Source organism: Oncorhynchus mykiss, chromosome 25 (assembly GCF_057628025.1).
Source record: "Oncorhynchus mykiss isolate SJ-2025 chromosome 25, ASM5762802v1, whole genome shotgun sequence".
Classification (NCBI taxonomy): Eukaryota; Metazoa; Chordata; class Actinopteri; order Salmoniformes; family Salmonidae; genus Oncorhynchus; species Oncorhynchus mykiss.
This window is the reverse complement of record NC_143046.1, coordinates 38,737,438-38,764,655: the sequence shown is the minus strand read 5'-3', so window position 1 is coordinate 38,764,655 and position 27,218 is coordinate 38,737,438. Positions and strand designations below refer to the sequence as shown.

The 27,218-nt window shown below is 43.5% G+C and overlaps 1 protein-coding gene across 11 annotated transcripts in view; it reads right to left on the bottom strand.

Annotated features, from left to right (window-relative positions):
- LOC100499599 (glutamate receptor 2) overlaps window positions 1-27,218 on the bottom strand; it is a 70,917-nt gene that overhangs the window by 14,130 nt on the left and 29,569 nt on the right. For all 11 annotated transcript variants that reach the window (XR_016491703.1, XR_016491701.1, XR_016491702.1 and 8 more), the window contains exons 4-8: window positions 7,051-7,247; window positions 6,170-6,223; window positions 5,748-5,906; window positions 5,287-5,454; window positions 4,902-5,006 (exon numbers count right to left, since the gene is read on the bottom strand). Coding sequence is in view for 8 of the 11 variants with exons in the window: in XM_021584121.3 (XP_021439796.2) it covers window positions 4,902-5,006; window positions 5,287-5,454; window positions 5,748-5,906; window positions 6,170-6,223; window positions 7,051-7,247 (683 nt within the window). In the remaining 3 variants the exon portion in view is untranslated. The remainder of the gene's footprint in view (window positions 1-4,901; window positions 5,007-5,286; window positions 5,455-5,747; window positions 5,907-6,169; window positions 6,224-7,050; window positions 7,248-27,218) is intronic.

The following is a 27,218-nucleotide window of genomic DNA, read 5'->3' as shown; positions in this document are numbered from 1 at the left end:
GTATAACATACTATGGGGAGTCTCAAATCAAGCCAATCGGAAATCACGCCCAACAGGTCAATGGAGGCCGAGGCCACCCTTGGAAGCCTTCCTGGCTATAAAATTGTGGCTCGCATACATTTCCTCAATTCCGTACTGCTCTTCAGCAAGCTCAAACCCCCTGACGGTGTGGGGCCAAAATATGTTGTACCTCGTTCCCTCCTTCAGGAAACAGTATTTATATTTCTAACTGTACCTTCCCTTTCAGTCGGTCACTCTGTATAACATTCTACGGGGACATACAATCACGGCCCAAGCCGGCTCAGAGGGTACCAAACTAGGTCCACGGCAGCCAAAGCACACGCAGGTTTCACCAGCTCAAGAACAATGCTTACCTTGCGAGCCTGAAATGTCCATACTAGTACAAAGAACCACAAGTCCAAAGTAACAGAACCCCTGTCATGACTTGGTAAAGCGCAGATACGCACAGCATAGGATTGACCAGAGTAAATGAACCACAGCAGCCTGAAGCTCAAACCCACAGAAAACCTGCAGTAACCTGGAAACTGTGTACTGGCGCACTGCCACGGCAGTCCAAGGCTCAAAGCCACTGGAAACTGCCTAACATCGACCCCAGTCCATACCAGTTCCAAAAAGTCTCACACAGAGACCCAAGGTGTCTGGAATGCCAGAACTCACACAAGGAACCGCAAGTCCAAAACAACAGGGCATCTGTTGTGTCTTGATAATGTGCATTCCCTATCGATGAACCATGGCAGTCCAAGGCTCAAACCCGCAGGGAAACTGTGGTGACGCGGATAAATGCGTAACATGTGCACTGCCTAACACCTGCTCCCAGACCCAGCCATAAGAAAATCAGGAATTTGGTGTTGCATAACTGTTAACCAAACATATATATTCTTATTTTATTGATTTAATTATTTGTAAACTCAGGTTCCATTCATCATTCGCTGACTGTATGGTTGTAATCACGTTTGAGAGTAAACCCCTAGTCCTCAAATTCAACCTTTCAGGGGCCAAACCCACAGTTTCATATCTCTGTGTCAAATTGTCCTATGTGCCTGGGACAATAGACCCCGACGACACAGAACCCTCTAGGGGTCCCCCAACAGGCAGATGATCTCCCCGGGAACCAGGGTTGTCTGGTCCAACGGGGAGCCACCAGACCCTCCTGATGGACCCTCTCCACGGTGGTCTGAATCCAGTATACCAGAGGAACACATAGAGCAGGGTCCAAGGCCAATGATGGACCAAAGCATCCCTTCCCAACGGAGCACCCAGATCCCTCACTGAGAAGAACAGATGTCAGTTTTCTTGCGATGCGTAAGATCTACGTCGGTCCTGCCGAACAGGTCCTATATCTGGGCCACCACCAAGGGGTGCGTGCAGTCTCCATTCCGTAGAGATAAGCCTCCCCTGGAAAGGAGGTCTGCAACCACGCTGAGAGATCTGGGAAGATACTTCCCCGGAGCGACAAATTCTCACTGCTTTTTAGAAGCAGATAACAGTTCAGGTTTAAGAGAGAGAGTGTCCCCCTCTGCCTATTGATGTAAGCCACCACTGTCCTGTTGTCGGACCTTACCAACTCATGCTTGCCCTCCAACATCGGACGGAAAGCCTAGCGCTAGCAACGTTGGGGAAACCCTGAGCAAACGACGGCAGTGGCGAGATGCGTCCAGACACGTAGCAATCATCTAGCTCTGAAACAGACACATCAACAGAAGTCCCAGAGGCACCACAGCTATCAGAGAGACCATCAGACCCAACAACCGCAGGCATTAGTGAAAAGACACTGAGTGTCCCAGTTGAAACCGTGCCAAACAGAGCCGGAATGCGACACTACTCTTGTTGGGACAAAAACTTAAGATTCAGAACCGAATCAGAACAAGACCCAGAAAACTGAATGCGCTGAACCGCATTCTCTTGTGATTCACTGTGCACCCCAGAGACTGAATATGGGAAACCAACATGGAGCTGGAGCTCCACCTGTTCCCTCAACTCAGCTACTTCATCTAGTCACATGACAATATGCATCCGTCAGATCTATGGACATAAACGTATTGCTGGGTTGCATCCACTGCAATAGACGGCAAAGTGTGAGCATGTTAAATTTACAAACCTTGAAATCCTGGATTGGACACAAAGTTCCATCGCTCTTGGGAACTATAAAGTACCGGCTGTACCAACTGCTCTGTACATCTGATGCAGGGACCTCTAATTAACATATACTCTGCAGCAGAGGTAACTCTAGGTCTTTCCTTCTTGTGACGGTCCTCTTGAGCGCCAGTTTCATCATAGCGCTTGATGGTTTTTGCGACTGCACTTGAAAAAACGTAGTTCTTGAAATTTTCCACATTGACTGACCTTCATGTCCTAAAGTAAGATATGGAACTGTGGGTTTGGCCTCTGAAAGGTTGAATTTGACATTTAGGGGTTTACTCTCAAACGTGATTACAACTATACAGTCACAGTACAACTGATTGGCTCAAACGCATTAAGAACGAAAGAAATTCCACAAAGAAACTTTTAACAAGGCACACCTGTAAATTGAAATGCATTCCAATTGCCGGCAAACCACTACCTGGTGAAGCTGGTTGAGAGAATACCAAGAGTGTGCAAAGCTGTCATGAAGGCAAAGGGTGGCTACTTTGAAGAATCTAAAATATATTTAGATTTGTTTAACACTATTTTGGTTACTACATGATTCCATATGTGTTTTTTCATAGTTTTGATGTCTTCACTATTATTCTACAATGTAGAAAATAGTAAAAATTAAGAAAAACACTTGAATGAGTAGGTGTGTCCAAACTATTGACTGGTACTGTGTATATAGATAAATAAAATCATGATGTACAAGACATCATGATTGTTGCCTGTCTGAGTGGACTAATCCATTGTGGAGGCTGTGGGGATGGCACATTCCATCACTCGAAGAAATGCTACTGAAATTGTATGTGGTTATGTTAGGTAGGAACAATGGTGCAACACTAATACAAATAATATTATTCTGTAACAGATGCACTTTCTCCCGCATTGGATTGTAATGATGTGCGCTGAGAGTCGGGAAGCAAGTTCAGGGAGTGAATACATTTAATTAATAAATTAAACAAACCTGTAACACAAACAGCGCACTGACATGGAACAGAAACAGATACAATGAAACCAAACGGAGTGACATAAAGGGCAGGTAATCAAGGAGGTGATTGAGTGTCATAATGCACAATTGGGCGTTACGCTGGTGACAGGTGTGCGCCACGACAAGAAGACTGGTGACCTAGAGGACGGAGAGGGAGCACACGTGACAGGATAGCAGTCGCTGTCCGTGGTTCTGAAACACATCAGTGCACTGTTGAATTGGCGCCTTTTCCTAGAACATGTTGCTATGTGCATAAAGGCCATGTTAACCAGCATATTGGTGTTGAAAACAATGTGGTGGAGGCAGCAGCGGAGTTAGGAGATGAGAACACAGTCATTGCCTAGATTGTCTAAGAAAAGTGAGGAGGGCGGAATCCCCAACTTAATTAGGCCTATAATCAATAGTCTAACTGTTAAATGTGCCTGGCGTTATAAATCATCCATACACATCGACCAAAATAAAACAGATCCTGCTTCTGTTACCTTTGAGTGTTTGTTTAATAGCCTACTGATTCCGTGAGCACCAAGCCTTTGTGAGCACCAACCACATGTCAGATAAACCATTTAAAAAATGTTAGTCTTTGCTATGGTGTAATAAAGGCTTTACACTTCTTTTTTTTTTGCGTTAGAACAGCCTCTCTGGTATTATTTCTAATTTATTTAGTGTGGTTTACACTGTTCCAAATGGCCAGAAAAAATATATTTATAATAGTAATAGCCCTCATTTTCCTTGATCTCCTTATATTTATTATTATTTTTATTGTTGTGATCATCATTATTATAACAATATATAATTATCATTATTATTAGTTGGCTTAGTATAGCAACCTTCTATAACCACCATCGTTCTGTAGGCTTGGAGCACATCCTGTTTAGTCTTCATACATAACTGACTTAGGCCTATATTTCAATACTTATATATAAGCTACAGTACTGTATCAATCAATTATTAATTCATTCATGTCATCACACAGCATACGAGTCATTCCTGATTTGAAATGCAATCAAGCATTCTTTAAAAAAATTAAAAATAACAACGCGACTCTTGAATAATTAGCGTAAACGATAAATAAACCGTTCCATTTTGGAAATTGCATTCACGAATGAATGCGACTGGTTTTGGTCTTTGCTGTAATAAAGGCTTTACAAAATGTTTTAAATAATAATTACAGACTCTCTAGTACACTTAATTGATTTAGTGTTGTTTATATTGTTCCAAACCGTTAGAGAAATTAGATTGTAATCTAACAGCACCAGTTTGGCAAACATATGCACACAGCACTTGCTCCTTACTTTATTTTTCTTGATCTCCATTTTTTTCCACAACTTGACCTTTCCTTGACCCCCTGAGCAACCAGTAAAAATTCCCCCGTTTCAAGTTCATTTGTCACGTCCTCTGCATACGTTTTGCTGTCAGATGTGTTAGTGTTCTGAGTTTGTTAAAATTCATTAACTTATGTGATTATGATATTCTATAGTTCGGGCCCTATTGGTCATGTGCATGCAATGCATACATGTGTCACGTAAAGAGAGCAAAGCAACATCTAGGGGGACCCACTGACAGACACCTAAGTCAGATCTGAATCTTGGAGCCTTTGTGTGATTGAAATGTTCTTCCTTCAGGCGAGCTGAAGAGAGAAGAATTTTGAAAATGGATGACAGCCCTGATATTGTAGCCAGTAAGGCGGGGCTTCCGAGGGTGGGCTCAGCATCTATCATATTGAGACATGTTCTAGCCATATCCATATTCAGAAACACTAACATACCTTCACAGGACCATTATTCTTCAGCTCCATGATATTAACAGAGTAGTTTACTCGTTTGCCATGTTGATCAAACTGAATATTCCCTGTGAGACCGTCCACACGAACCTAGAAGGACACAAAACCACAGCGGCAGAATGGCAAGACGCCACCATTAAATACCTCAGTCATAGACCAATTTACTTTTTCCACACAGATCTGGATTCACATTGCCTCGTCTAAGCTTTGAAGCCAATGCTCAGGGTAGAAATCCTGAGAGTGTGTGGGAAGACTATTGTCAATGCTAGCTCAGGGGAGAATGTGTGTGTCCTTATACATCAGTCTCTGTGTGTGTGCGTGTATGTGGTAGAGCCAGCCAGCCGTTGCCACGGCAACCCCATGCTGTCACCTGTTTGAGCGCTCGTTCAATCTCCACTCCCTGCGCCCAGGGCACGGCGGGGTTAGCCAGACAGTCGCCGTTGTTGCCCTTTCTGGCGATGTCAATGCGCTGCTTGTGCAGGTAGCGGAAGGCCTCCGTCATCACCTGCACCGCGTCGTAGGTCAACGCCGACGTGTACTGCAATAGAACAGAAGGGGAAGGGTGTGTAAGTGTGTTGGGGGGGTGAAATAGGGACACAAGGGAGGGGAAGGAAGAGTTAGTGTGTTTCTGAGAGGGGTTGTGAGGACGTCAGTGTGCTTGTCTGTGTGTGTGCAAGGGGCTGTGTGCCTGGGTCTGCACACACACACAGTATGTGTGAGGGAGAATAGGGGCAAAACATTTTGAAGCCACAGCCACGTCACAGCTCCCGGGGATGGAGAAGTGCTAGCTGAGTCCCTCTCAACTCAGCACCCACGTGGATGTCTACTCACCCTAATCTTACTGTCGGCACCAGGGTACTCCTTCTCCTCCAGAGCCTCCCAAATCTGGTCAAATTTGGAAACCAACGGGTCATCGAAATCCACAATCTGGAAACCTGAGACGTTGGCTCCTCCATATTGGATTTTGGAGAGGTCCCCATCCACAAAACCCTGAAATGGAAAAACAAGGGAATCCAAGCACAGACATGAAATGGGAATGTTTGCTGTCAAACAAATGTCAGCTGAAAGAAAGAAACGGGAATGGAATTATTACCCAAAGCTAACTTATTTGGCAATACATAAGAGATTCAATTGGAAGACGATCACTCTGGCTTCTCAATGTCTCATCGCTATGCTTTTAGCTTAATAAATCTATTTTAGTCACTATGTTCTCCCTGAGGTTCCAATTCCACAGCTGAGTTGTGAAAACTCACCAAATTTGCAATGATATAGTGGTAGCCTTTCACATGTCTGCCAATGGTGATAACCTGGAGAAAAGATCAGATAGGTAAACAGAACAGATCATATATGAAACCATAATGACATGGAAATCAAACAAGACAGTCTACATGTAATCATATTCCGTATGCTACAGTAGTCATGAGTGTTATTCTTATAGGCTTTATTTACAGTCACGAACACCTGCCACCTGCCAGTGCTATCACTTGTCAGTAACGAACCAAAACAGGAAGCCCATTTCAGTAATTACCTCAAAAGCCATTTCACTAACTACCTCAAATGACACACCTGCAGCTAATCCCACCACATGAGTGACACCTCCACATAGAAAGCCAGTTACATAAAGAGAATAATAATTTGAATAAAAATGCATTGTACGTGACTTCCTATAGGCAGAAAACTGTGACCGGTTTTGATTATGTTTCTCTCAGATAAAACCTTTAGCATGCAGCAGCGAGGGGAATACGCATTGATTTCAGTGTTTTGTGAAACACACATCTGCTTGCCTTAAAAACAAATCGATGTACTCTCCCACGGGCCAGGGATGATTTATAAATAACCCGTTTATGTAAATCTCTGTGGCCTTTAATTCCACTTTTGTTGCAGTTTAATTTAACAATTAAGGGGATTGTTGCAAGGCAGTCCACTTGGGGGGTAGGTGTGAAATGTTTGCAGGCAAGGATGACACTCACCCACACAGGCAAAAACACACCATCAAGATCTCAACTGCTGCATTACACACACTCATCATTGCAGTCATCATAAGCTCAATCATAGCAGAATAGCTGTTCAATATAACACTGCTCTAACATCAGGGCCAGCACAAACTACCAGAGGACTGAGCTTTTATGTTTACCTGTTCCATAATGTCTTTGACTTTGTCCTGTTCACAGTCCAGGATGACCCGTCTCTCCTTCTTGTTCTCCAGGTCCTGGAAGAGGGAGCGGTAGGCCTCGTCTTTCCTCTCGTCCTTCAGGTTGCCCACGTTGATGGCGGTCACCTGCCACTTCCTTTCTGCAGCCGTGTCCAGCACCACCTGCAGTGTGGTCAGACCTGGACAGACAAGAGGGTCATGTTCATTGGGCACGATACTGACAAAACAACTCTGAACCGAGTGAAACGAGGAGACACAATCTGAACTTATCTCCAAAAAGGAATTATTGTTTTTGTTTTCTGTCACAAAAACATTTTCCTATGGTGTGTTCTAATGAAGCTGACCCAGGATAGGACACACTTAGGATTTGCCATAGTACATCTGAGAATACAGATCCTTACAGGGTTTTAAATGAATGCAAATAGATACAGTGCATTCGGAAAGTATTTAGACCCTTTGACATTTTCCACATTTCTATACGTTGCAGCCTTATTCTAAAATGTATTAAATAAAAAAAAAACATATCCAGCAAATATACACACAATACCCAATAATGAAAAAGATAAAACAGGTTTATACACGTTTTTGCACATTTATTAAAATTAAATAACAGATATACCTTATTTACATAAGTATTCAGAACCTTTGCTATGAGACTCGAAATTGAGCTCAGGTGCATCCTGTTTCCATTGATCATCCTTGATGTTTTTACAACTTGATTGGAGACCACCTGTGGTAAATTCAATTGAATGGACATGATTAGGAATGGCACACATCTGTCTATATAAGGTCCCACAGTTGACAGTGCATAAAAACCAAGCCATGAGGTCAAAGGAATTGTCCGTAGAGCTCTGAGACAGGATTGTGACGATGCACAGATCTGGGGAAGGGTACGAAAACATTTCTGCAGCATTAAAGGTCCCCAAGAACACAGTGGCCTCCGTCATTCTTAAATGGAAGAAGTTTGGAACCACCAACACTCTTCCCAAAGCTGGCCGCCCAGCCAAACTGAGCAATCGGGGGAGAAGGGCCTTGGTCAGGGAGGTGACCAAGAACCCGATGGTCAGTCTGACAAAGCTCTAGAGTTCCTCTGTGGAGATGGAAGAACCTTCCAGAAGGACAACCATATCCGCAGCACTCCACCAATCAGGCCTTTATGGTAGAGTGGCCAGACAGAAGCCACTCCTTAGTAAAAGGCACATGACAGCCGCTTGGAGTTTGCCAAAAGGCACATAAAGACTCACAGACCATGAGAAACAAGATTCTCCGGTCTGATGAAATCAAAATTGAACTGTTTGGCCTGAATACCAAGCGTCACTTCTGGAAGAAACCTGGCACCATCCCTACAGTGAAGCATGGTGGTGGCAGCATCATGCTGTGGGGAAGTTGTTCAGCGGCAGGGACTGGGAGACTTGTCAGGATTGGGGGAAAGATGAATGGAGCAAAGTACAGAGAGATCTTTCATGAAAATCTGCTCCAGAGCGCTCAGGACCTCAGACTGGGGTGAAGGTTCACCTCACAACAGGACAATGACCCTAAGTACACAGCCAAGACAATGCAGGAGTGGCTTCGGGACAAGTTTGAGTGTCCTTGAGAGCCCGGAATTGAACCCGATCTAACATCTCTGGAGAGACCTGAAAATAGCAGTGGAGCAAAGCTCCCCATCCAACCTGACAGAGCTTGAGAGGATCAGCAGAGAATAATGGGAGAAACTCCCCAAATACAGGTGTGCCAAGCTTGTAGTGTTACCTAAGAAGACTCGAGGCTGTAATTGCTGCCAAAGGTGCTTCAACAAAGTACTCTGTAAAGGGGCTGAATAGTTATGTAAACGTGCTATTTCAGCTTTATTTATTTTTATACATTTACAAAAATGTATAAACATTTTTGTAGATTTTTATTCATATTTTGTACCCTTATTTTACCAGGTAAGTTGACTGAGAACACATTCTCATTTAAAGCAAAGATCTGGGGAATAGGAGGGGGGATGAATTGTAAACTGGGGATGATTAGGTGACCGTGATGGTATGAGGTCCAGATTGAGAATTTAGCCAAGACACCAGGGTTAATTAACACACCTACTCTTAAAATACGTGCTATGGGATCTTTAGTGACCACAAAGAATCAGGAAACCCATTTAACGTCCCATCCAAAAGACAGCACCCTACAGAGGACAATGTCCCAAATCACTGCCCTGGGGCATTGGGATATTTATTTTTTTAGACCAGAAGAAAGGGTGCTTTCTACTGGCCCTCCAACACCACTTCCAGCAGCACCTGGTCTCCCATCCAGAGACTGACCAGGACCAACCCTGCTTAGCTGCAGAAGCAAGCAAGCAGTGGAATGCAGGGTGGTATGCTGCAGGCCATTAATGATGGACATTTAAAAAAAAACATATTTAGAAAGAGGCTGTAACCTAATAAAATGTGGAAAAGGTCAAGGGGTCTGAATAATATATAAGTATATATAAGTTACATTACCACCATGATTCTAAAATTGATTAAATATGTTTTTGTTTCGTACCAATCTACACACAATAGAGGGCCACCATTGTTCCTGTTCCCAAGAAAGCTAAGGTAACTGAGCTAAACGACTACCGCCCCGTAGCACTCACTTCCGTCATCATGAAGTGCTTTGAGAGACTAGTCAAGGACCATATCACCTCCACCCTACCTGACACCCTAGACCCACTCCAATTTGCTTACCGCCCAAATAGGTCCACAGACGATGCAATCTCAACCACACTGTACACTGCCCTAACCCATCTGGACAAGAGGAATACCTATGTGAGAGTGCTGTTCATCGACTACAGCTCGGCATTCAACACCATAGTACCCTCCAAGCTCGTCATCAAGCTCGAGACCCTGGGTCTCGACCCCGCCCTGTGCAACTGGGTACTGGACTTCCTGACGGGCCGCCCCCAGGTGGTGAGGGTAGGCAACAACATCTCCTCCCCGCTGATCCTCAACACTGGGGCCCCACAAGGGTGCGTTCTGAGCCCTCTCCTGTACTCCCTGTTCACCCACGACTGCGTGGCCACGCACGCCTCCAACTCAATCATCAAGTTTGCGGACGACACAACAGTGGTAGGCTTGATTACCAACAACGACGAGACGGCCTACAGGGAGGAGGTGAGGGCCCTTGGAGTGTGGTGTCAGGAAAATAACCTCACACTCAACGTCAACAAAACTAAGGAGATGATTGTGGACTTCAGGAAACAGCAGAGGGAACACCCCCTTATCCACATCGATGGAACAGTAGTGGAGAGGGTAGCAAGTTTTAAGTTCCTCGGCATACACATCACAGACAAACTGAATTGGTCCACTCACACAGACAGCATTGTGAAGAAGGCGCAGCAGCGCCTCTTCAACCTCAGGAGGCTGAAGAAATTCGGCTTGTCACCAAAAGCACTCACAAACTTCTACAGATGCACAATCGAGAGCATCCTGGCGGACTGTATCACCGCCTGGTACGGCAACTGCTCCGCCCTCAACCGTAAGGCTCTCCAGAGGGTAGTGAGGTCTGCACAACGCATCACCGGGGGCAAATTACCTGCCCTCCAGGACACCTACACCACCCGATGTCACAGGAAGGCCATAAAGATCATCAAGGACATCAACCACCCGAGCCACTGCCTGTTCACCCCGCTATCATCCAGAAGGCGAGGTCAGTACAGGTGCATCAAAGCTGGGACCGAGAGACTGAAAAACAGCTTCTATCTCAAGGCCATCAGACTGTTAAACAGCCACCACTAACATTGAGTGGCTGCTGCCAACACACTGACACTGACTCAACTCCAGCCACTTTAATAATGGGAATTGATGGGAAATGATGTAAATATATCACTAGCCACTTTAAACAATGCTACCTTATATAATGTTACTTACCCTACATTATTCATCTCATATGCATACGTATATACTGTACTCTATATCATCGACTGTATCCTTATGTAATACATGTATCACTAGCCACTTTAATTATGCCACTTTGTTTACATACTCATCTCATATGTATATACTGTACTCGATACCATCTACTGTATCTTGCCTATGCTGCTCTGTACCATCACTCATTCATATATCCTTATGTACATATTCTTTATCCCCTTACACTGTGTACAAGACAGTAGTTTTGGAATTGTTAGTTAGATTACTTGTTATTACTGCATTGTCGGAACTAGAAGCACAAGCATTTCGCTACACTCGCATTAACATCTGCTAACCATGTGTATGTGACAAATACAATTTGATTTGATTTGACAATTACCCCAAATAAAAAAGCAAACACAGGTTTTTAGAAAGTTTTGCAAATGTATTAAAAATAAACTGAAATATCACATTTTACATAAAATATTCAGACCCTTTACTCATTACTTTGTTGAAGCACCTTTGGAAGCGATTACAGCCTCGAGCCTCGGGCTTTGTGAAGATAGAAAATCGAGCAAACGTTTTTCCTCAGAACACACTGTAAGTCATGATTACTGTAGGGTCATTATGACTCAGTTAAGGTTGACTGTTTCTCTGATGCCCATTAAAATAAGATACTTTTATTTTTTTCTGATTTAAGCTCCGCTCAACATGCGCTGCGGGCGATGCGAGGCGATGAGAGAATATCGTTTATTGCTCAATATGGCAAGTTGTTAGGCCGATGCGTTGGGTAGAATGGAAATATACAGTATTCAGAAAACATCTTCACAGCGTGGAATGGATTTGGTTTATCCTTCGTGATGCATGTGTATTGCATGTTCTGACTCAAAGAAGGGTACTCAACATTGCATGCGAGAAGCATTTTCACGCATTATGGTTTTAGAAAAGACTTGTATCTTCCTGGGATAGTTAGGAATAACCACACCCCACCATACCACCAACTTTACCATAAATTGATACCGTTCTACCATCAAAGACATACACTATATACAGACAAAATTATGTAGACACTCCTTAAAATTAGTGGATTTGGCTATTTCACTCACACCCATTGCTGACAGGTGTATAAAATCAAGCACACAGCCATGCAATCTCCATAGGAACATTGGCTGTAGAATTTTCTTACTGAAGAGCCCAGTGACTTTCAACGTGGCACCGTCATAGGATACCACCTTTAGAACAAATGAATGCGTCAAATATATATTAAACACACATTCCCTAGCTCATTTAGAAACATTCAAAGCAAAACAAAATCAATAAATGGATTGACACACTCCATTTATTATGAATGCTACAGAACCCTCTTGGAATTCCCTTTTGGTTGGAACGGAACACTTCAATCAAGAGAGAGAAATTCAAAGCCAACATAATGTATGAAGTCATAAGCATTCTTGGGAGTCAAACAAATATTACATTTTCAATAACAAATGTCAGAGGTGAATCTTCAAATGCACAATGTATAAAGCGTAAACAACATGACAGAACTCATGTAGCATAAAAATCGTTATGGACAGGATGATATAATCTTATACTGACCACATACTTATACAGTACCACACTCTTGGCATTCGATACGCCATCCCATCTGGTTGGTGCTTAGTGGGACTATCATTTGTTTTTCAACAGGACAATGACCCAACACACATCCAGGCTGGAGTGCTGCATCAGAGGACCTGGCCTCCACAATCACCCGACCTCAACCCAAATGAGATGGTTTGGGATGAGTTGGACCGCAGAGTGAAGGAAAAGCAGCCAACAAGTGCTCAGTATATGTGGGAACTCCTTCAAGACTGTTGGAAAATAATTCCAGGTGAAGCTGGTTGAGATATTGCCAAGAGTGTGCAAAGCTGTCATCAAGGCAAAGGGTGGCTACTTTGAAGAATCTAAAATATATTTTGACATGTCTAACACTTTTTGGGTTACTACTTTGATTCCATATGTGTTATTTCATAGTTTTGATATCTTCACTATTATTCTACAATGTAGAAAATAGTTTTTTTTAAATAAAGAAAATCCCCTGAATGAGTAGGTGTCCAAACTTTTGACTGGTACTGTAAGTCAAATATTGGGTCAATAATGATGGTATTTTCCCCTTTGTTTTACATGTTTGCAGCTCTACTGTCTTCACACTTTCACTGTTTTTACACATTAGGGTCTCCATTTCCTTCTTTCTCCTCAAACCCTGGCCTGTATTGATCTTTGTAATGGACACAGATCATCCAATAGTATATATCTATGTAACATACTGTAAGTGAAGTTGAAACACCATACACATTGGTAATCAACATTTCTGTGAAAATGTTCCCATCATTCCAAATCGTCACAGCCTTGTATGCCATCACCAACTTAGAAAAACAATAGACCAATGGAGTTTCTCCTTCATGTTTCATTTCCCAAACAGTTTGGGCATGTCTAGCTGAGCAGATGCCCCATGGAGCCACCCTCCATCATGGTGTGTCAGCTGTCATTTGGTGGCTGACAGGCGGGCTGTGGAGACAGCTAGCACCCTCGGAGAGAAGGGGGGTGAGGCTGAAGGACAGTCAGAGAAGCGCTCTCAACCACAAAACATACAGACACATCCAGAACCTCTCTCTAGAGTCTAGACTAATTCAATATTCAATCCATTGTAAATAGAGGCAACCATGCTGTGAGTTCAGTCAGAATATAAAATGCTGTATTCAAGGTGTGCACCTAAACTTGCAGTACCTCTTTCTCTCAACTAAAGCTCCAATTCAAACAATTGCAGATAGAGATAAAGTGCACTGCGGGATCATTTTGAATGTTAAAGTAATTCTGTATCGGAGGTGTTCACCTTATTGTTTCTCATCTACGTGGTTTGGTGACATACTCTCTACAGTTGTTGTTTTTTTTTTACGTGAAACGTGTTTCACAAAACAAGACAACTAACGGCATGATAAAGGGTGGGTTAATGCCCCCAGGCAATCATAGGGAGATGGGAAACAAAATCTACAATGACAAAGCCATGTCATCACAAAACACTTCAGTGAGAGGATTATCCCCGACTTCCAAAGAATGCCAGTTGTAGCTTTAGCCAAATAGAAATGGGGTGTATTACATCTCCGTGGTACAATCTGTGTAAATCACGATCAAGTGTTAGTCTTACATGAACAAGTTTGTATATACTTCAAGTCAAACCTTTAAATCTGTTTTCCAGCTACAGATCTAGGGTGGTATGAGTTCCAAATACACCCTTATTTAGCCCCTCCTTCCGAGGCAGTAGTATGCACTTCAATAGATCTGAAGGGATTTAAATCAAATGTTATTTGTTACATGCTTTGTAGACAACGGGTGTCGACTAACAGTGAAATGCATACTTACGGGTCCTTTTCTAGAGTTAAAGATACACTACATTGTGAAAAGTATGTGCTCGTCGAACATCTAGATGTTGGAACATTGCTGCGGGGGCCTTGCTTCCATTCAGCCCGAACACAATTAGTGAGGCGTTTAGGCCTGGCTTGCAGTTGGTGTTCCAATTCATCCCTAAGGTGTTCGACTGGCTTGATGTCAGGGCTCTGTGCATGCCAGTCAAGTTCTTCCACACCAATCTCGATAAACCATTTCTGTATGGACCTTGCATTGTGCATGGGGGCATTGTATGCCATTGCATGGGGGCATTGTATGCTCTCGTTGGCTGTCCCATGCTTCATATTTGTCGACAAAACCCACTGGCTCCAGGTCATCTATAATTCTTTGCTAGGTAAAGCCCCACATTATCTCAGCTCACTGGTCACCATAGCAGCACCCATCCGTAGCATGCACTCCAGCAGGTATATTTCACTGGTCACCCCCAAAGCCTATTCCTCCTTTGGCCGCCTTTCCTTCCAGTTCTCTGCTGCCAATGACTGGAACAAATTGCAACTACTGAAGCTGGAGACTCATATCTCCCTCACTAACTTTAAGCATCAGCTGTCAAAAACTCACAGATCACTGCACCTGTACATATTAATCTGTAAATAGCCCATCCAACTGCTTCATCCTTTGCACCCCTGTATCTCTACTTGCACATTCATCTTCTGCACATCTATCACTACAGTGTTTAATTTCTCAATTGTAATTACTTCACCACTACGGCCTATTTATTGCCTTACCTCCCTAATCCTACCTCATTTGCACAACCTGTATATATATTTTTTTATATTGTGTTATTGACTGTACGTTTGTTATTCCATGTGTAACTCTGTGTTATTGTTTGTGTCACGCTGCTTTGCTTTATCTTGGCCAGGTCGCAGTTCTACATGAGAACTTGTTCTCAACTGGCCTAACTGGTTAATTAAATACATGTGAAAAGAATATATACACTGTTCAAAAAAATAAAGGGAACACTAAAATAACACATCCTAGATCTGAATGAATGAAATATTCTTATTAAATACTTTTTTCTTTACATAGGTGAATGTGCTGACAACAGAATCACACAAAAATAATCAATGGAAATCAAATTTATCAACCACTGGAGGTCTGGATTTGGAGTCACACTCAAAATTAAAGTGGAAAACAACACTACAGCCTGATCCAACTTTGATGTAATGTCCTTAAAACAAGTCAAAATGAGGCTCAGTAGTGTGTGTGGCCTCCACGTGCCTGTATGACCTCCCTACAATGCCTGGGCATGATCCTGATGAGGTGGCGGATGGTCTCCTGAGGGATCTCCTCCCAGACATGGACTAATTCTGGACCAACTCCTGGACAGTCTGTGGTGCAACGTGGCGTTGGTGGATGGAGCGAGACATGATGTCCCAGATGTGCTCAATTGGATTCAGGTCTGGGGAACGGGCGGGCCAGTCCATAGCATCAATGCCTTCGTCTTGCAGGAACTGCTGACACACTCCAGCCACATGAGGTCTAGCATTGTCTTGCATTAGGAGAAACCGAGGGCCAACCGCACCAGCATATGGTCTCACAAGGGGTCTGAGGATCTCATCTCGGTACCTAATGACAGTCAGGCTACCTCTGGCGAGCACATAGAGGGCTGTGCGGCCCCCCAAAGAAATGCCACCCCACACCATGACTGACCCAACGCCAAACCGGTCATGATGGAGTATGTTGCAGGCAGCAGAACGTTCTCCACGGCATCTCCAGACTGTCACGTCTGTCACATGTGCTCAGTGTGAACCTGCTTTCATCTGTGAAGAACACAGGGCGCCAGTGGCGACTTTGCCAATCTTGGTGTTCTCTGGCAAATGAAAAACGTCCTGCACGGTGTTGGACTATAAGCACAACCCCCACCTGTGGACGTCGGGCCCTCATACCACCCTCATGGAGTCTGTTTTTGACCGTTTGAGCAGGCACATGCACATTTGTGGCCTGCTGGAGGTCATTTTGCAGGGCTCTGGCAGTGCTCCTCCTGCTCCTCCTTGCACAAAGGCGGAGGTAGCGGTCCTGCTGCTGGGTTGTTGCCCTCCTACGGCCTCCTCCACGTCTCCAGATGTACTGGCCTGTCTCCTGGTAGCGCCTCCATGCTCTGGACACTACGCTGACAGACACAGCAAACCTTCTTGCTACAGCTCGCATTGATGTGCCATCCTGGATGAGCTGCACTACCTGAGCCACTTGTGTGGGTTGTAGACTCCATCTCATGCTACCACTAGAGTGAAAGCACCGCCAGCATTCAAAAGTGACCAAAACATCAGCCAGGAAGCATAGGAACTGAGAAGTGGTCTGTGGTCCCCACCTGCAGAACCACTCCTTTATTGGGGGTGTCTTGCTAATTGCCTATAATTTCCACCTGTTATTCCACTATGTCTATTCCATTTGCACAACAGCATTTGAAATTTATTGTCAATCAGTGTTGCTTCCTAAGTGGGCAGTTTGATTTCACAGACGTGTGATTGACTTGGAGTTACATTGTGTTGTTTAAGTGTTCCCTTAATTTTTTTGAGCAGTGTATACATATATACATATATTTTTAATTGTCAAGCTGAAACAGAAAAGGGCCTTCCACAAACTCTTGCCACAAAGTTGGAAGCACAGAATAGTCTAGAATGTCATTGTATGCTGTAGTGTTAAAATGTCCCTTCACTGGAACTAAGGGGCCCAAACCATGAAAAACAGCCCCAGACCATTATTCCACCTTCCCCAAACCTTACAGTTGGCACTATGCATAGGGGCAGGTAGCGTTCTCCTGGCATCTGCCAAACCCAGATTAGTTTGTCGGACTGCAAGATGGTGAAGCGTGATTCATCACTCCAGAGAACGCGTTTCCACTGTTCCAGAGACCAATGCTGGCGAGCTTTACATCACTCCAGCCAGGGCTTGGCATTGCTTATGGTGATCTTAGTCTTGTGTGCGGCTGCCCGGCCATGGAGACCATGGCTCTTCCTTAAACACACACACGCCAATTCACACACACCAACGAGCCACCACAAACACCAGTGAACGCACTACACAATCGGTTGCTATGGGTACTGTATGTGTGCATCTTTGACCTAATTAGAAATAGCAATGTGATGATGAAATATGCAAAGAGAGCCAGAGAGGGCTCTTCAACCAGGGACTGAAGTAAAACCTATTCAATGTAGTAAATGCTAGCACACACTCCACTGTAACTAGCATTGTAGCAATAGCATCCTCATTCATCATAGCATATTCTACCGGAGGTCTATGGCTATGGAGATTCTCTTGAGCCCTATTCAATGCAGTTACAGCTGGCACACATTCCACTACAGCTAGCATTGTAGCATTAGCATAACTTTCTTCATAATATCGGACCTTCTGTGGACATGAATATTCATTAGCTCTATTCAATGAAGTCAATACCTAGTCAGTTGTACAACTGAAATGTGTCTTCCACATTTAACCCAACTTCTCAGAATCTGCCTTAATTGACATCCACTTCATCAGCGCCTGGGGTACAGTGGGTTAACTGCCTTGTTCAGGTGCAGAACGACAGATGTTTTACCTTCTCGGGTCTGGAATTTGATCCAACAACCTTTTGGTTTCTGGCCCAATGCTCCTACCCGCCAGGCTACCTGCCGCCCCAACTAGCATAGTAGCATTTGTATCCTCATTCTCCATCGCATAATGCTAATTAGACCGTCTGTGACCATAGAGATTTGAGAGCCCTGTTCAATGTAGTCGATACAATACACATTCCACTACAGCTAACAATGTAGCATTAGAACCTACTAGCTGCACCTGACACTGTATGAAGTATGAAACAAATTACTTCCAGCATGACTCTAATAGAAACTCTTTCTGACCATTGATGAGGAAAACACCCCCACTAGCAGACACTCTCTGCCTAAAGCTTATTGTATGCTTCCCATTCGAAACTGTAGCTCTCAAACTGTAGTGGAACAGGTTGAGAGCTTCAAGTTCCTTGGTGTCCACATCACCAACAATCTATCATGGTCCAAATACACCAAGACAGTCGTGAAGAGGGCACGACAAAGCATATTCCCCCTCAGGAGACTGAAAACATTTGGCATGGGTCCTCAGATCCTCAAAAAATTCTACACCTGCACCATAGAGAGCATCCTGACTGGTTTCATCACTGCCTGGTATGGCAACTGCTCGGTATCCCACCGCTAGGTACTATAGAGGGTAGTGCGTACGGCCCAGTACATCACTGGGGCCAAGCTTCCTGCCATCCAGGACCTCTATACCAGGCGGTGTCTGAGGAAGGCGCTAAAAATTGTCATCCACCCTAGCCATAGACTGTTCTCTCTGCTACCACACGGCAAGCGGTACCAGAGCCATCAGTACTATTCCATTGTCCGCCCTTACGCTGCTGCTACTCTGTGTTTATTATCTGTGCATAGTCACTTTAACTCTACCTTTATGTAGATATGTAACGGTTTTCGTAGATGGAAGGTGTGGACCAAAGCGCAGCACGTGTTCATGATTTTATTAACTGAACACTGAAATACAAAACAACGTGAATAAACAAAGGAATTGAAACAGTCCTGTAAGGTGCAGAAAACACAAAACAGAAAATTAAACACCCACAACCAAAATGGGGAAAACGGGCTACCTAAGTATGATTCTCAATCAGAGACAACGAACGACACCTACCTCTGATTGAGAACCATACCAGGCCAAACACATAAATACAACATAGAAAAAAGAACATAGACTCCACACTCCAAGACTGCTTCCATCACGTGGACTGGGATATGCTTCGTATTGCGTCAGACAACAACATTGACGAATACGCTGATTCGGTGTGCGAGTTCATTAGAACGTGCATTGAAGATGGCGTTCCCATAGCAACAATTAAAACATTCCCAAACCAGAAACCGTGGATTGATGGCAGCATTCACGTGAAACTGAAAGGGTGAACCACTGCTTTTAATCAGGGCAAGGTGACCGAAAACATGACCGAATACAAACAGTGTAACTATTCCCTCCGCAAGCCAATCAAACAAGCTAAGCGTCAGTATAGAGACAAAGTAGAATCTCAATTCAACGGCCCAGACACAAGAGGTATGTGGCAGGGTCTACAGTCAATGACGGATTACGAAAAGAAAACCAGCCCCGTCACGGACCAGGATGTCCTGCTCCCAGGCAGACTAAATAACTTTTTTGCCCGCTTTGAGGACAATACAGTGCCACTGACACGGCCTGCAACCAAAACATGCGGACTCTCCTTCACTGCAGCTGAGGTGAGCAAAACATTTAAACGTGTTAACCCTCGCAAGGCTGCAGGCCCAGACGGCATCCCCAGCCGCGCCCTCAGAGCATGCGCAGACCAGCTGGCCGGTGTGTTTACGGACATATTCAATCAATCCCTATCCCAGTCTGCTGTTCCCACATGCTTCAAGAGGGCCACCATTGTTCCTGTTCCCAAGAAAGCTAAGGTAACTGAGCTAAACGACTACCGCCCCGTAGCACTCACTTCCGTCATCATGAAGTGCTTTGAGAGAATAGTCAAGGACCATATCACCTCCACCCTACCTGACACCCTAGACCCACTCCAATTTGCTTACCGCCCAAATAGGTCCACAGACGATGCAATCTCAACCACACTGCACACTGCCCTAACCCATCTGGACAAGAGGAATACCTATGTGAGAATGCTGTTCATCGACTACAGCTCGGCATTCAACACCATAGTACCCTCTAGCTCGTCATCAAGCTCGAGACCCTGGGTCTCGACCCACCCTGTGCAACTGGGTACTGGACTTCCTGACAGGCCGCCCCCAGGTGGTGAGGGTAGGCAACAACATCTCCACCCTCGCTGATCCTCAACACTGGGGCCCCACAAGGGTGCGTTCTGAGCCCTCTCCTGTACTCCCTGTTCACCCACGACTGCGTGGCCACGCACGCCTCCAACTCAATCATCAAGTTTGCGGACGACACAACAGTGGTAGGCTTGATTACCAACAAAGACGAGACGGCCTACAGGGAGGAGGTGAGGGCCCTCGGAGTGTGGTGTCAGGAAAATAACCTCACACTCAACGTCAAAAAAACTAAGGAGAATATTGTGGACTTCAGGAAACAGCAGAGGGAACACCCCCCTATCCATATCGATGGAACAGTAGTGGAGAGGGTAGTAAGTTTTAAGTTCCTCGGCGTACACATCACAGACAAACTGAATTGGTCCACCCACACAGACCGCAGCAGCGCCTCTTCAACCTCAGGAGGCTGAAGAAATTCGGCTTGTCACCAAAAGCACTCACAAACTTCTACAGATGCACAATCGAGAGCATCCTGGCGGGCTGTATCACCGCCTGGTACGGCAACTGCTCCGCCCACAACCGTAAGGCTCTCCAGAGCGTAGTGAGGTCTGCACAACGCATCACCGGGAGCAAACTACCTGACCTCCAGGACACCTACACCACCCGATGTTACAGGAAGGCCATAAAGATCATCAAGGACATCAACCACCCGAGTCACTGCCTGTTCACCCCGCTATCATCCAGAAGGCGAGGTCAGTACAGGTGCATCAAAGCTGGGACAGAGAGACTGAAAAACAGCTTATATCTCAAGGCCATCAGACTGTTAAACAGCCACCACTAACATTGAGTGGCTGCTGCCAACACACTGACTCAACTCCAGCCACTTTAATAATGGGAATTGATGGGAAATTATGTAAAATATATCACCAGCCACTTTAAACAATGCTACCTAATATAATGTTTCCATACCCTACATTATTCATGTCATATGTATACCTATATACTGTACTCTATATAATCTACTGCATCTTTATGTAATACATGTATCACTAGCCACTTTAACTATGCCACTTTGTTTACATACTCATCTCATATGTATATACTGTACTCGATACCATCTACTGTATCTTGCAAATGCCGCTCTGTACCATCACTCATTCATATATCTTTATGTACATATTCTTTATCCCCTTACACTGTGTATAAGACAGTAGTTTTGGAATTGTTAGTTAGATTACTTGTTGGTTATTACTGCATTGTCGGAACTAGAAGCACAAGCATTTCGCTACACTCGCATTAACATCTGCTAACCATGTGTATGTGACAAATAAAATGTGAAAATTTGATTTGACTACCCACCCCAACTCAAGCCCTGACCAAACTAACACAAAGACATAATAAAATAACTAAGGTCAGAACGTGACAGATATGACCTCGACTAACCGGTGCCACCACACATTGACTCTGTACCTGTACCCCCTGTACAGTGCCTTGCGAAAGTATTCGGCCCCCTTGAACTTTGCGACCTTTTGCCACATTTCAGGCTTCAAACATAAAGATATAAAACTGTATTTTTTTGTGAAGAATCAACAACAAGTGGGACACAATCATGAAGTGGAACGACATTTATTGGATATTTCAAACTTTTTTAACAAATCAAAAACTGAAAAATTGGGCGTGCAAAATTATTCAGCCCCCTTAAGTTAATACTTTGTAGCGCCACCTTTTGCTGCGATTACAGCTGTAAGTCGCTAGGGGTATGTCTCTATCAGTTTTGCACATCGAGAGACTGAAATGTTTTCCCATTCCTCCTTGCAAAACAGCTCGAGCTCAGTGAGGTTGGATGGAGAGCATTTGTGAACAGCAGTTTTCAGTTCTTTCCACAGATTCTCGATTGGATTCAGGTCTGGACTTTGACTTGGCCATTCTAACACCTGGATATGTTCATTTTTGAACCATTCCATTGTAGATTTTGCTTTATGTTTTGGATCATTGTCTTGTTGGAAGACAAATCTCCATCCCAGTCTCAGGTCTTTTGCAGAATCCATCAGGTTTTCTTCCAGAATGGTCCTGTATTTGGCTCCATCCATCTTCCCATCAATTTTAACCATCTTCCCTGTCCCTGCTGAAGAAAAGCAGGCCCAAACCATGATGCTGCCACCACCATGTTTGACAGTGGGGATGGTGTGTTCAGGGTGATGAGCTGTGTTGCTTTTACGCCAAACACAACGTTTTGAATTGTAGCCAAATAGTTCAATTTTTGTTTCATCTGACCAGAGCACCTTCTTCCACATGTTTGGTGTGTCTCCCAGGTGGCTTGTTGCAAACTTTAAACGACACTTTTTATGGATATCTTTAAGAAATGGCTTTCTTCTTGCCACTCTTCCATAAAGGCCAGATTTGTGCAATATACGACTGATTGTTGTCCTATGGACAGAGTCTCCCACCTCAGCTGTAGATCTCTGCAGTTCATCCAGAGTGATCATGGGCCTCTTGGCTGCATCTCTGATCAGTCTTCTCCTTGTATGAGCTGCAAGTTTAGAGGGACGGCCAGGTCTTGGTAGACTTGCAATGGTCTGATACTCCTTCCATTTCAATATTACCGCTTGCACAGTACTCCTTGGGATGTTTAAAGCTTGGGAAATATTTTTGTATCCAAATCCGGCTTTAAACTTCTTCACAAAAGTATCTGGCTATAATTTAACACATTTGCCAGTAGAAATGTGTTCAACATCCACTGAAGTAGTTTGCTAGTTTAGCTAATCAAACCATGAGTCCTAGCTTACCATTGTGAAAATCGAATTCAACAATGCCAATAACGATTTCAACTCGACTTTTGCTCTCAAAAGCAGCTCAAACATAGAACATGTAAGAATGAACTACCACCATTGAATTCTACCATGCAAATATGCCGTGAGTTATCGGGAAATAACGCAGGCTCTAAAAAGCCTTCAAGCAACTCAGAAACAAGTATTCAACAATTCCATTTGTATAATTAAGCAATAAGGCCCAATGAGGTGTGGTATATGGCCAATAAGGGGTGTGTCCAGGCGGAGTGCCTATTGCTATTATTAACTGGTTACCAATCTAATTTGAGCAGTAAAATACATGTTTTGTCATGCTACTTTACAGGGTATTATAAACTGGGTTATTCGAGCCCTGAATGCTGATTGGCTGTCAGCCGTGGTATATCAGACCGTATACCATGGCTGTCAGCCAATCAGCATTCAGGGCTAAAACAACCCAGTTTATAATACCCTGTAAAGTAGTCCTTACACACAGTGGTAATATTCCCACCTATTCTCTTTTATTAGGTCAGTCTTCCATTCTACTGTGTGACTATGGCAAGCCTGCCTTTAGCTTTTATCATCAGGTATTATCACCTACCAGTACTGCCAATCTAATTCACTCTCATTTAGACATATTGGAAATGAAGACTAATAACATCATGTAATGAAACGTTTATCTTATTTCGCCTTTCAACTATCCTTATGCAACCCCAATAATATTATGCATATTACTATTTGGCCTCGCAAGCCACCTTGATCTCACAATCTGTGCAGGGACAATTCATGTAAGCTTGCAAGATCAGAGTGGCTTGCGAGGCTAATTACTTTTGCCCCCGGTACTAAAATGAGACTATGGAACTCTTTGTTCTAGACCTTGTAACCTTGCTATCAGGACAGTCAGATGAAATGTAATTCCTTTTGGGGAAATCTACACACCAAAAGGGTTCTGCGGCTAAACCTTTTGGAATCCAAAAGGGTTCTCCTATGGAGACAGCCGAATAACCTTTTTGGTTCTAGATAGCACCTTTATTTCTAAGAGTGTAGACGTGTCCTTTTCAAAGTAGTGTCATACGAAGTGGTGTCATCACAATGGGTAAATACTGTCTGACATTGCAATATCCTCCAGAGTAGCAACTCAATGCATCACACTTAGTCTACTACATGAAACAGAAAATAGGAATACTGAAAAACGTCAACAAGGCTGAAAGCCTCCATGCAGATAGACAAAAATTGCTGGGGATATAACAATCACTTCACCTGAACATTTCTGAAGTGAATAGACCTATTCTCAAGTTTTAGACAATTCAAATGCAAGGTCATTCTCTAGCAAGAATTTAAAAATGAGTGTTCTAATGAGGAGTTCTACACAACAGAAACCAACATTAGAAAAAGTTACAAATATACAATCATCTACTTTGTCACATATGTGTTATTTGACTCGAGGACCAACAGTGGGGCATTTCTTCTTCAAATAAAAACCTTTCCCTAAAGGGGAGTAGAACCTGGGGCTGTCATATCTTGTCATATCTTGCCATCTATGGGCACACCACCAATTAATGAAAGCAGTAATGGGATGAACTACAGGTATTTGACAAGACCACAAGTGTCTTAGACTTTTTTTTAATGATGTACGAATATGTTGTGTAATCCTCCTACATCTTTATTGCTGTGAAAGCACACGAAGGTGTGTGAAAACATGGGATTTTCTCATATATGTGAAAATGTGCCTTTTGAAGTCAAGGATGCATAATTTAATGTTGGGACACAACACAGACCAAGGGGAACAAAAGTAAACCTTGGATTTTGAGGTTGTCCATCTGGTGACTAAGTTGACCTATTTTAAGAAATTACAATGGGTGGTGGATATAAACTCTTTGATAGGCTGCTGAGGATTTGCTGATTTGTTAACGGATATAATCACGGGCAGCTGTGCAGGTAAAAAAATGGGAACAGCTAAAAGTTTAAAAGTCCATTTTTTTTTCTTCGCAACCCAGCAGCTCCCCAGGACCAGTGGATGGCACTGCCAAATTGTCTAAATCCCTCAATGTCAGGTAACTTCCCCCCTACTTTGCTGCGAGCCATGATAAGCTCTTACACAGGAGGTGCGATGGCCCAAGCTGATACTATCTGACAAGTTGTTTGTCATGCACCACAATGACCTGTACAAAGTGTCATTCTAGTATCTTGCTTTGTTTGGAACTGATATGAACGCCCTCTGTGTCTAGAAAACATGGTGGTTTATGTGCATGTAACATGTCACATCCAGCACATGGCAAACAGCCTAGAAACATAACCTTTGCAGTGCATATACATACCGTTCTTATCTTCTCTCGTGTTTGAGTGCTTTGTAATTAGATTTAGGGCTCGATTCAATCGATCCGCTTTAGCCAACATCCGCATAGCAGTTGTTTTGGTGGTGTCGGAGTTGGAACTGCGTTAGAGTGGTCAAATCCACAAGTGGCCTCCTAAAGCGGACATTACAATTGGCTGCACAAAGTCGCATTAAGAAATATCCCATGCAGCCTTGTTTACAAGTTTGAACTCTAGAATCTATATAGATCCTCATTATTTTGTTTAATGCTTATTCAATTTGAGCGTAATTATTTCTATATAGCCTACAATTTCTCATTATGAATTTTAACAGGAGTGGGGCAGCTGTGGCTTCGTGACAATGGTCGCAAGAGCAGCTGCAAAAAGCAGTGTTTAAAAAAAATCTGTAACCCATACGGTTCCACAGTTCCTTGAGATGTATATAGGCTGTGGTCTCTGCCCCGGTCAGTCCCTAGCCACACCCATAGTCACTTCCTGGTTTGAGTGTTAGGAATGGGGAAGCCATCTTAACTGAAATGTTTGTAACTAGAGATACTGGATATGGTGACGCGTTGACTATGTCTCCGCCCTAATAATGGGATTCGTTTTTGGCAGACATTGGGTGGAGTTAACCCCTTCGCTTTGCCTCTTCCTTTCTGTTGTAACTAGGAAATTATGAATATTTTTAAAGCCTAGTTCTCAACTCCACACAAGGTGAGAACATTTTCAAAGACTTCTTTAAGAGATATTGTATTTACTATCAAGAGGTTTCCGCTGTGGACTATAGCTTCTAAGGACCATATTTGTGATTTCTTGCAGGATTGTGGGACTGAACTGAATTTAAAATGTTATTTCATTGGACGTTGTTGCTCAACTGAAACAGAGACTTGATTTAGAATGTTCAATTGTGATTCAGAGACTGAACCAATGGGGGTGGATTGGCTATGTGGCAAATGAGGTAGCACCACAGGTCCCAGAGTGGTGGGTGGGAAATGCATCTAGGGCCTAATCTGTTAAACTAACCAGCTAAAACTCTTGATCTTATATGGTAGGACATTATTAATCAGTTGTAAAAAGGTGTAATATTGGATATGATGGGACCACAGTTTTTCTAATCAGGTCACATAGTTTTTAAAAAAATCTTAGAAAAACACCAGGCCATGGGGAGGATGAAAACCATGTAAAACAGCATAAAAATGTAGACTTGTTCAAAATAATTCTCTTTTAAAGCTAGAATAACAGGGGGTTTACTCTACACAGACACAGAGACAGCAACACGAGTGGACAATATAACTCACAGGGCTGAGCTTGCTTTATGCAGGTTTGCATCGTGTAGACTTGCCCTCTGCAACTGTAGGCCTAATTAAAAATGAATTTACAGATGTCAACTATCGTTTGATTAATTCCAGTCAATAATTTTGGATTGGAAAAAGTCTAGGTAGCCTAGTCAGCCTAAGTTTCAATATAAACGAAATTTGATCCCATTCACATTGTCTCCTGACACAAACAAATGGGCTATACATATACAATGTCACTGCTATGTTTATTGGCCAGAGCATAGTAAACTGTATGCAACTGTTTTTGTTAGAAGCTTACAGTTGACTACACTAAACAATCATCACTTATGCAATACAACATGTCAGATCGCTAATGTTTAGGTGTAGGCTGCTACAACATTTATTTAAAGACGTTGTGCTTGTGTCTGTCAAGAGTGATATGTTATCACGTTCGCTAAGTAAATACCGGAGGAAAGTGGAGAGCACGCATTAAGCTTTGTGCATTGTGCCCTGCCCCCACGAGCTGCGATTCCCATTAACCTGATTGGTCAAGACATGCACAGGGAATGTAGCAGCACTCCGATGTGAAGGACAGAGAAATTGTGCGCCAGTTGACAAATCACGAGGCAAAAAATAAAAAATAAAATAAAAATTAAAGGGACACCCGAACTGCGGCTCATGGGCCTTTTAAGATTATTTTAATGATTT